The sequence below is a fragment of the Protomyctophum parallelum genome (assembly GCF_964188405.1).
Source record: "Protomyctophum parallelum genome assembly, chromosome: 5".
NCBI classification, from domain to species: Eukaryota; Metazoa; Chordata; class Actinopteri; order Myctophiformes; family Myctophidae; genus Protomyctophum; species Protomyctophum parallelum.
Genome location: NC_139702.1, coordinates 35,989,710 through 36,001,780, shown reverse-complemented (window position 1 = coordinate 36,001,780; position 12,071 = coordinate 35,989,710). Strand labels below are relative to the sequence as shown.

The 12,071-nt window shown below is 44.8% G+C and overlaps 1 protein-coding gene across 8 annotated transcripts in view; it reads left to right on the top strand.

Annotated features, from left to right (window-relative positions):
* The window catches only part of LOC310858809 (receptor-type tyrosine-protein phosphatase delta-like), a 192,122-nt gene that overhangs the window by 94,556 nt on the left and 85,495 nt on the right, over positions 1-12,071 (top strand). For all 8 annotated transcript variants that reach the window (XM_083765086.1, XM_083765092.1, XM_083765090.1 and 5 more), the window contains 2 exons: positions 3,376-3,521; positions 6,695-6,836. In XM_083765086.1, coding sequence (XP_083621212.1) covers positions 3,376-3,521; positions 6,695-6,836 — 288 coding nt within the window. The remainder of the gene's footprint in view (positions 1-3,375; positions 3,522-6,694; positions 6,837-12,071) is intronic.

Here is a 12,071-nt window from a genome sequence, read left to right as displayed (position 1 = left end):
GGTCATGTGACCAACAGTTACTCCTCCTCCTTTGAGTAAGACTGTATAAAATTGACATACATGTATTGTTCTGGAGTTCAGTCATCCGACGTGCTGGAAGATGGTTGTGCTCTAGAGATCTCTATTAAATTGAACTGAATGCCTCATCTCATCTTGTCCTCACCTTATATTTCAGTTTAAGTGGTCTTGTGTTAGTATAATTTCCACAACAAGAGAGAGAGAGAGAGAGAGAGATGGAGAGGACGGGAGTGTGAGAGAGAGACAGAGGGACAGAGAGAGAGAGAGATCCGAATCTAACATTACCTTGCCTTTTAGCAAGGCTCTGCCGGATTTACACTTTTCATTTGTTTTGTGAGGGAGAGATTACCGAGAGGATTAAGAGAGTGATTCCCCTGCGCTAGCTCTCCCTCGCTCTCTTTCCCTCTCTCTATCTCAATCACTCTCAGATACACAGCTATGTTCTATCTCTCTCTATCTCACTCTCAGATACACGGCTTTGTTCTATCTCTCTCTCTCTCTTTATCTCTCTCTATCTCACTCTCAGATGCACGGCTATGTTCTATCTCTCTCTCTTTATCTCTCTATCTCACTCTCAGATGCACGGCTATGTTCTATCTCTCTCTCTCTCTTTCCCTCTCTCTATCTCACTCAGATACACGGCTATGTTCTCTCTCTCTTTCTCTCTCTCTATCTCACTCTCAGATACACAGCTATGTTCTCTCTCTCTCTCTATCTCACTCAGATACACGGCTATGTTCTATCTCTCTCTCTCTCTTTATCTCTCTATCTCACTCTCAGATGCACGGCTATGTTCTATCTCTCTCTCTCTCTTTCCCTCTCTCTATCTCACTCAGATACACGGCTATGTTCTCTCTCTCTTTCTCTCTCTCTATCTCACTCTCAGATACACAGCTATGTTCTCTCTCTCTCTCTATCTCACTCAGATACATGGCTATGTTCTATCTCTCTCTCTCTCTTTCTCTCTCTCTATCTCACTCTCAGATGCACGGCTATGTTCTATCTCTCTCTCTCTTTCTCTTTCTCTATCTCACTCTCAGATACACGGCTATGTTCTATCTCTCTCTCTCTTTCTCTCTCACAGACCCACACACGCCTGCATTCATATACCAGATATTGCATGCACAAACTGCACAGACATAGACATGTCTAGACGCACTGACATACATGAACAACGCACGCACTCGCAACGCGCACACACACACACACACACACACACACACACACACACACTGTCACATATCCGTCTGTCTCTCTGTGTCTCCCCTCACACACTCTGTCTCTTTTCACCCATCTCTCTTTCTCTCTTCTTGTGCTCGTCTCATCCTTGCCATTCTGCCCACTCTCTTCTTCTCTCCTCCTCAAATGCTCTAGCCTTTCTCTCTCTCCCTCCCTCCCTCCTTTTAAACAGCAAAAAGCAATTTCTCTTCCTTTGTCAGGGCGGTTGGCAGTAAGCTCTTAAGTAGGGATTTTCTGGTTTTGGCCGGAATGCCATTAGGCAGGCTGGGTGCTGACGTGCCATGACTGACGTGCAGAATCTTTTTGATGTCATGATGTCACAATCCGGCGAAGGCCGTGGTTATGATATTGTTGGCGTTTGCCGGAACGAGGGGCTTTAGTGGTCATGACGGGAGTAAGTCTTCATAAAGCCTTTATGGTGCGCCAATATTATTAAGCTTCTCTCGGTTGGTTCGGGGACGAGGGAGAACCCTGTCGCGCTCACTCACACGTACATACATATATACATATATACGTCACAGATGAACCGGCACACCGAATATACATACGGTATGTACAGTATATCATACACAGAAAAAAGCACGCCAAAAAGCAAGCAACCTGAAAGACAAACATGCACAAAGGATTGATTTGCCCAAAGACAGTCCATCCTGTGTAGGACCAGGTGTATGTGTATACTATGCTTGCATACTGCACGCACGCACGCACACACACACGTTCTGATGTGCTAGAACATGTGGAACAGCCCTAATGAATTTATATTTCTCTCTACTTGCTCTCTCTGTCTCTCTCTCATTCAGTCTGTTTCTCGCTCTAGTCCCATGTCTTCTACACACACACACACACACACACACACACACACACACACACACACACACACACACACACACACACACACACACACAAACAGAGAGAGACCATGTGACACTGCTTGACTACTAGCATGCATAAAAGGATTAGATTAGATTTTTTAATACAATAGAAATCTCAGAGATAAAGTGTCACTCATGACGGAGCACACAGATTACAGTTAAATACGGCACTCTGTACGCTGACACATACAGTAAGTGCACTCATGAAAAGACATGATAATCCATCTCACAATCCATAGATACTATACAAGTGTACACTACATCGCATACATACATACAGTATGTTTATAGGCCTATGAAACACTGTCAGAACACAACTTTCGAGGTACTGATAAAAATATTATATTTATATATTTAGATTATAAAAATTATAATAATCATGTCCATGAATTAATTCCCTTCCACTTCAAACAGCCTAATAAATACAGAAATTATGTTAAAGGCAGCATCAGTGTACTAGTAATGATTGATTATGTTCAGTAACTGGAGTAACTGGAAATACATTTTCAAGTCAGGACGCACCTAGCGGTACAGCGGTGATAATGTCTCCATGCATGGAGCTAGCGGTACAGCTAACATGCTGTGTGATAATGTCTCCATGCATGGAGCTAGTGGTACAGCTAACATGCTTTGTGATAATGTCTCCATGCATGGAGCTAGCGGTACAGCTAACATGCTGTGTGATAATGTCTCCATGCATGGAGCTAGCGGTACAGCTAACATGCTATGTGATAATGTCTCCATGCATGGAGCTAGCGGTACAGCTAACATGCTGTGTGATAATGTCTCCATGCATGGAGCTAGCGGTACAGCTAACATGCTGTGTGATAATGTATCCATGCATGGAGCTAGTGGTACAGCTAACATGCTTTGTGATAATGTCTCCATGCATGGAGCTAGTGGTACAGCTAACATGCTGTGTGATAATGTCTCCATGCATGGAGCTAGCGGTACAGCTAACATGCTGTGTGATAATGTCTCCATGGAGCCAGCGGTACAGCTAACATGCTGTGTGATAATGTCTCCATGGAGCCAGCGGTACAGCTAACATGCTGTGTGATAATGTCTCCATGGAGCCAGCGGTACAGCTAACATGCTGTGTGATAATGTCTCCATGGAGCCAGCGGTACAGCTAACATGCTGTGTGATAATGTCTCCATGGAGCTAGCGGTACAGCTAACATGCTATGTGATAATGTCTCCATGGAGCCAGCGGTAACATGCTATGTGATAATGTCTCCATGCAGCGCCACCCAGATTCACACGAACCCCAGAGGACCAGACAGGTGTGCAGGGAGGCGTGGCCTCCTTTGTGTGCCAGGCCACCGGGGACCCCCAGCCCAAGATTGTCTGGAACAAGAAGGGCAAGAAAGTCAGCAACCAGAGATTTGAGGTAGGACGGTTCTACAAGCTAGTGCAACACCTGAATGGAAACACCTCAAAATGCGAATAAGTCTTCATTTTTCGCAAAAATACTTGCACTTGAATTGTGTGGATTTTGGCCTGTATCGAAAAAATGAAATGTGCAAATGGGGTATAATTAGAAGGCTTTGAACTCGCATTATATCGCTTTTGAACAGTTGGGGCAAAAAAATAAAATGAAGAAAAGAAACGAAGCGATGGGGAGTCAGTACCGAGACATTACCCCAGGTGAAGGAGTTTAAGTACCTCGGGTCTTGTTTACGAGTGAACGGAGGACGGAAAAGGACATCAGCCGGAGAATTGGAGCAGCAGGGGCGGTATTGCAGTCGCTGTACCGCACTGTTGTGACGAAAAGAGAGCTTTGCCTTCTGGCACAGTCTACCGAGCAATCTTCGTTCCTAATCTCACATATGGTCATGAAGTGTGGGTCATCGAAAAGAATAAGGTCGCAAATTCAAGCGGCCAAAATGAGTTTTCTCCAACGGGTGGCTGGCATCTATCTCCCTTAGAGATAGGGTGATAAGTTCAGTCACGCGAGAGAGACTCGGAGTAGAGTCGCCTGGAAAGGAACCAGCTTAGGTGGTGCGGGCATCTGGTTAAAACCAAACCAAACCAAAGATGCCTTTCCAGCGCCTCCCTAAGGAGTTCCTCGATGCACGTCTCACTGGGAGTAGACCCCCGGGCAGACCAAGGATGAGATGGAGGGATGGACTCACTGGCCTTGGAACGCTTCGCGATCCACCAGGGGGATGTTACTAATGTTGAGAGGGAAATCTCGGTTGAAGCGGTTGAAGAAGGATGGATGGTTGGATGGGGGAGTCAGTGCACTGAATGGTGGGTGGCCAGAGTGGGTGTGATGTGGTAAATGGTGCATTTATATAGCGCCTTTAGCCAAGGTGCTTACATTATGTCAAATAATATGCGTCTCACTTTACTGGCAAAATAGTGCCACCTACTGCTTATTTCATTAACTTAGAACTTAGAACAAGAATCGCATTCTTGCAACCACTCCAAGGAACAGCAATGTCCGTCCTAACCTATGTGACTATGTCCTAACCTACAGTATGTGACTATGTGACTATGTTTAGAGCACCAGTAGGGGCAAAAGTAGTGCTGTTGTGCCAGAAACGGAGAGAGAGAGATAGTGTTGCCCTGTTGCCTGCTAATTACACACAGAGAGAGGGAGAGAGAGAGAGAGAGAGAGAGAGGCAGGGGGAGAGGGGAGAGGGGAGTTGTGATTTTTTTAAATTACACTCACTTCCTATTTTCTGAAAAGGTGATGGAAACGCATGAGTATCTTGAACATGTTATGAGGATCTGATGTGAATCTGATTGTGACCAAAGGTCGCAGTTAACTGTGGAATTGTGCGTTTTTTGTCCGTCAGTCACTAAAAATCTGATGTCATCAATATTAGTATATGGATATATGTCAGAACCTGTTCTGAAATTCCCCACCCATCCATCCATCCTTCCTCTTCAATATCTCCCTTTTGACTGATACCTGTCCATTTAAACTCTAGACGCCCCAAAGTTATGTGTGCAGGTGCGCCCGGCAGCCGGTGAAATCTAGAGTTCTCAACAGGCCCGAAAATTAAGTCCCGGCCCTACCTGGGCCCTCATCAAACCCTGTACACTCATGCCACCCTTAGATCTCCATATAAGGAGCTGACCTGTTCTGACATTCCATATGCTGATCTGACCTCATCCATCCCGGTACACTCAAGACACGCTCCATATATTGCCAGTGCACGCACCCTTTAGGGTGAGGTTGCTTCTCGCCCTCAGGCGTCTTACTGGTGTACTGTACTGTACTGTACTGTATGTTTCAATGTCACCAAAACAAATCAAAGCAATGCCCTCACTATGTGAACTGGCTTTTATACGTTAGAGACTCCATAGCGAGAATCCAGTCCAGTGCCTTTAAACCTGCGACGATGAGAGATGGCGCCTCTGGCTCTATACAGTATGAGCTGTGATATAAGACGCCGTTATTACAATCCCGAAGGGGCCAACCTTTCATTTATTTTCTCACTACAAGTAACAGTAGTGATTCTTAGACTGAGACAGTCGGTGTTTCACCTTGACCTCCAGGTCCGTTCTGCCTTTAATAATCTTGGGTTCCTTTCCTTCCGGGTGTAAGTTCAGCCCAGGTCTCGTCCTTGTCATGATTAAATCACTGGAGGAGATGTTTTATTTTTCATTTTTCTGGGTAATCTATATTTCTCCCCTTAGACCCGTCAGTCAGGATTGTGGGTGGAATAAACGAACGAACAGAAATAAAACATCCTTCAGAATTCACCCACTGCGCCACACACTTCATTATATAATGATACAGTACTAAAACTAGGTTATTTCATTAGTAGTACGACTGCTGAAAACTTTTCTGCTGTTAATGTATCTGCTGTAAGTAGGCCACTCCTAGTATAAACTAATGCTACCTACTGATGTCTACAACAAGCTGTACTCACAGAGATGTTCACACAAGAGCACACATAAATCCAGGGTTTGAGAAGACGCCTCAGCCTCCGTGTCAACTGTCCCCTTGTTATCAGCGAGGTCGTAAAAAGATGTCCTCGGGAACAGTGGACAGTTTGAAGAGAATATACATACTGTAATGTGCTGTATATACATTATTATTATTATTACAGTACTGTAATAGTGACGTTGTCAAGATGACAGTCTCTCGAGCTACAGTAGCTGTTAACCCTTTCTGGGCAGGAACCCCTTTTGGTGTTTCATAATTTAGCTATTGAGAAATAGCAGATCTACGAGCTTTTAGGTCTGCTATTTTTTTTTTTATCGTGAAAATGCAGCCCAAATCTTTGAATATATATTCTTTCAGAGCAAATGTTTTTAACTCAAATCTTTGCTTCTGAGGGGTTCCTGGAACAACATATTTCCAGATGGCCTATAATTTTTGGGGTCCTTGACATGAAATAGTTTGAGAACCACTGATACAGAAACATGAGTTATTTCAGAAAACTGTCATTTTATTTAGAAGACTTTTTATTTATTTGGGGTTAATGGAAATAGATAGTGGTTAAACATAAATTGGAGATAGCCTAACAAGCATGCTGACACGCTGCCATACTGTCAATAGGTATGGATATTTGACTGTTTGTTGTCCTCTGTTTCCATGACCAGGTGATAGACTTTGACGATGGATCTGGTTCAGTCCTGAGGATCCAGCCACTGAGGACCCCCAGAGACGAGGCGGTCTATGAATGCCACGCCTCCAACTCAGTAGGAGAGCTCACTTTCTCTACCAGGCTCAATGTGCTACGAGGTCAGTGTGTGACAAGTGACCGTGTGGTGATGTTTGTGTGACATTTTGTGTCTACGATTGAAAATCATTATTTTATTTGTATGTGTATATGTTTGTTGTGTAGCTCTTCACAGGCCCCTCGATTCCGAAAATACCCGACAGGGCCCGAGATCCGTGTTTTATCATAATCACTCGAAGCCGGTCGGAAATCGTCCGTATATCCTATGGAACTCGGGTCTGTCTATCATAGTTTGTTGTGGTTAATTTGACTCCAAAGCCTTTGACAAACAAGAGGATTCTTGTTGAGCATCTATACACACAATTGGCAAATGGTAAATGGTGCATTTATATAGAGCTTTTATCCAAAGTGCTTTACATAGATTGTGCATTACATTCACCCATTCATACACACTTTCATACACCAATGGCGAAGGAAACCATGCGAGGCACCAACCTGCACATCGGGAGCAATTAGGGGTTTCCGAGTCTTGACTCAAGGACACTTCGACACTAACTCTGGGTCTGGGTGGCGACACCTGTCAGTCAGCAGGGAGTGTTAGGCGGGAGGAGTAGGATGAAGGCTCTACGACCTCCCGGTGGGCGCTCCTCACTGGCAGGTGAGTCAGTCGGGATGCAGTGGCAGTGACTGACAACACACAAATGTGTGTGTGGTGGAGTAATGAATTGGCATAACTACTAAATCGGGTAGGAAAAGGGGTGCAAATGTTTCTAGAAGTAACTCTTAGAATGTGGCCATTGATGCTATGCGGTAGGTGACGTTAGCTGTAGCTCGAGTCCATTGATGCTATGCGGTAGGTAACGTTAGCTGTGGCTCCAGTCCATTGATGCTATGCGGTAGGTAACGTTAGCTGTGGCTCCAGTCCATTGATGCTATGCGGTAGGTAACGTTAGCTGTGGCTCCAGTCCATTGATGCTATGCGGTAGGTAACGTTAGCTGTAGCTCCAGTCCATTGATGCTATGCGGTAGGTAACGTTAGCTGTAGCTCCAGTCCATTGATGCTATGCGGTAGGTAACGTTAGCTGTAGCTCCAGTCCATTGATGCTATGCGGTAGGTAACGTTAGCTGTGGCTCCAGTCCATTGATGCTATGCGGTAGGTAACGTTAGCTGTGGCTCCAGTCCATTGATGCTATGCGGTAGGTAACGTTAGCTGTAGCTCCAGTCCATTGATGCTATGCGGTAGGTAACGTTAGCTGTAGCTCCAGTCCATTAATGCTGATGGTGATGTTAACAGCAGCTCGAGTCCATTAATGTTGATGGTGATGTTAGTGGTACAGTAGGTCCATTAGCAGAACATAATGCAGATAGACGCTCAAGAGCAAGAGTGTCTTAGTGAGTGTAGTTGCCCAACTATAAATAATCTCTTAGGCTGCCTTTGCACGCTTCTGGGCGACATGCAGCCTGTTGTTCTTATGTTATGTCCTCTCACGCTCTTTCTCTGCTCTTGTATTTCTCTCTCCTCACTAGGCCTGTCACGGCTACAAATTTAAGTAGCGATTGTCACACAATTAATTGTGATTGGACATTGGAACATTGCAATTTGTATTTCGGTTTGCCTTTTAAGGCTTCGTAATCACAAATTGCACCGGGCAGATATAACAAATAGCTTAAATATACAAAGAAATCACTGTAACAATGTTTTTTCAAAATAGCGGAAATTGTAACGTGTTGTAAGCTTGTAGATCTGCTATTTCAGGGCCAATTTATGCTATTTTTGAAAAAAACATGGACATTTTCCAACGTGGACATGATTGACGATTATGCAATCATTGTCTCAAATAATTTGCAAAGCCGCTGTACAACTGTGCGCCGCTCGGCAAAGAACACTGATTTTCAACAGAAAAACGAGACGACTATAAATTGTTCCTTAGCCTAAAGTTTCTGTGTTCCCACAGTACTCTTTCATCTGTCTTTCCTATTATTTTAGATTCTCTCTCTCTCTCTCTCTCTCTCTCTCTCTCTCTCTCTCTCTCTCTCTCTCTCTCTCTCTCTCTCTCTCTCTCTCTTATAGAGCCACTACACATACAGCAGGCTCTCTAAATTATTCACAACATCAGACCCTCTTTGCGTCCTTTGCCTTTCCTCTCCGTGGAGCTTACAATCCTCTTTGGCTATATGACACATTGTTCTTTATGTCTTTGTTTGCATTAGAGTGCGCATACGTGTGTGTGTGTGTGTGTGTGTGTGTGTGTGTGTGTGTGTGTGTGTGTGTGCGCACGCGAGTGAATGTGTGTGTTTGTGCTTGCATGTGCATGATCTTTATCATTGAACACAAACACACTTACCCTTAATCAGTTGTAATGTCGCGATTATAGCCTCTTTCAGCTCTTCTGAGAAGTCGCTGTGCTGGGGGAGAGGCCACCTGGGAAGCGGCTAATAGCCCCTGATAGTCTGTCAGTCTAAAGGCCAGTCTGATACACACACACACACACACACACACACACACACACACATACACACATACACGGTTGTATTACCATACTTGTGAGTCCTCACAATGTCCTAAATGCCTGAAATTACTATACTTGTGGGGACATTTTGCCCTCGCACGCTGTTGCGTGTGTACGCACGCACGCACACACGCACACACACACACACACACACACGCACGCACGCACGCGCACACACACACACACACACACACACACACACACACACACACACACACACACACACAATATATCCACTCAAAGTGGTCCTGTCAGTCATGTCAGGCCGTCTCCCCTGGCTCTGTAGCGGCCCAGCTCCCGTGACTGACTGCTTGACAGGTGGGATCCAGTGTGAAGGTCAGGCGGCTTAATTACTGCGGAGGAGAGGCAGGCTAATTGAAACCCTGGCTCACTCTTAAATGCCTCCGATTGACCAAAGCTGAAATAATAATGATCTCGGGGACATTCATGACGTCCAACGATAGTGTGGTATCCTCTCTGATGTGGTCTCTACAGTGAGCTAGACTTTTGATTGGCAGAGAAAGGAAAAAAAGAGAGACAGTTGTTTGCCTGTGTCCTTTCGACATGCGGTAGTATGAGAATATTGTTGCTGTGCAAAGACTCCATATGTTAATATTATTACTGTTATTGAAGTTATACAGTCATGAACCGTGGGAGGCTGCAATAATCATATTGCCTGTAATAAAAACCCTTTCCCACGACACATCTGTCGTAAAAGAATTAAGAAAATAAAAATGTGCAGGTGCACATACAGTGCAGCACACTGTGCATATTGTTCTTGGGTTCTCACAAAGAGAACAGTTCATGTAGTAGCACTGCGTTATGAATCACCGGTTCCGTGATTATAAAAACAGACTCGCTGACTTACCGACGAGTTCACGGGCCGTGTGAATTATACTTGGCTCTTATGTAACGCCTGATTCATGCGTAGCCGCACACCGGTTGTCATGCAGCCCAAAAGTAGCCGATCTACAAGTTCTACAAGGCTCAGCCTGTGTTGTGAGCCTGTAGATCTATTTTTTGGGTGCGCGTAACTAGGTATAACTCAGGCTTTGTATAAAGCAGTGGTTCTCAGCCAGTGGTCCGGGGACCGGCAGTGGTCCTTGAGGGAGGGTTCCAGTTGGTCTCCAGTTAAATGATGGAGAGTTAACCAAATGGACCAAATTAGATCTTTAACTCTTGAGAGTTACATTATTACTCTCTCAGTTACATTATTGTCAAACATCGGCATTACTTAATTTACAAGAAGTCTACACAATTAGATTAGAATGTAAAGTAATTGTTATTTTGATAATGGTACCAACATCAATACAGCATGGAATTGTGGACAAAATCTTATCCAACGACACCAATATATTCTAGGTTTTGGGTCTGAGAGGCTAAATCGCATCACATGATTGGGCTTAAATGCCCAATAAATAACGGTATGAAAAGGGTTGAAAAGTGTTGATCGTCTCTTTTCTGGCGTATATGTATGTACGTGCGCGATACCCGCACGCGACTAGCTCCAACTCAGGCTCTGTAATGAAGGGCACAGTGTTCATGCAGATGTTCATCCGTGGCTGTGAGGCTGCGGGCTGCTCCATGAGCTGTGAAATGGTGTGTGCGGATCTCTCACAGCTCTGTCCAAATAAAACACTGATGTGTGGAAGGAAGGAAGGAAGAGACGCCTTCACTGACGGAGTGTCAAGTTACGATTCACTGGAATCAAGCTTCGACCTCAGGGGGTTCTTAGCTGTCCGGTAGCTCAGCCCTAAACACGCACGCACGCGCACACACACACACACACACACACACACACACACACACACACACACACACACACACACATACACAAATGTATGCACACACATTGTAGTGGCTTTGTGTCAGACACGCTTTCTGGTGTTATCGGTTCTGCTTACACCTGTCCCTGTGATGAATGGCTCCCTGAGGGCGGGCTCTGTGTGTTGTGTTGTGTTGTATTGTGTTGTTTTGTGTTGCGTTGTGTTGTGTTTTAGGGCTGTCAATATTACACATTTAAGTTGACGATAAATTGTCACACACATAATTGCTATTAACAACAATTTAATTGTTTTTTTTGCATTGAAAATGGAACATTGCGATTTGTATTTCTGTTTGCCTTTCAGGCTTCGTAATCACAAATTGCACAGGGCGTGGTGTGGTCGGCTACATCATCAGCCCAATGGACTCTTATTCACACTGACAATCTAAACAGCTTTGAGTTAGTAAGAGGGGTGGAAAGAGACAGAGTGACGCAGTGATCACACTGAAAGTGCAGCCGATCTACAGCATCACAACGCGTATACATCAGCCTTGTGCTGATGCGTGATGTCAGCTGGTGTAGCCACTGTGTATGTTCACTTTCAGTCGGCTGTCCCGCGTCAGCCAGATGAAATGGAATGCATTATTGCTGCTGCCTACAAGGGACTGGCTTTGAAGTGAACGTTTGCATAATGAATCGGGATCATCACAATCAGGATTGATTGTAGTGTTGGGTCTCTCTTGCCGTGTCTTTCTTTCTTTGCTTTCATTTACTTTAAGTCTCTCGTTCTGTTGTGTTCAGATGTATTCGCTGTGATCCACCTATGCTCCATATGGATCCATACGTCTCTCTGATATTTTACACGCCTTTTCCATTGTTTCACCAACAATCGGTCCCCCGGCCTCCCGAATATGCACGCACGCACACACGCACACACACACACGTGCAAGGCAAGTGCACACTCGCGCACACAACCACCTTCTCATCGTGTTTGCATGGTTTATTATGTCCGCGTTTCCAT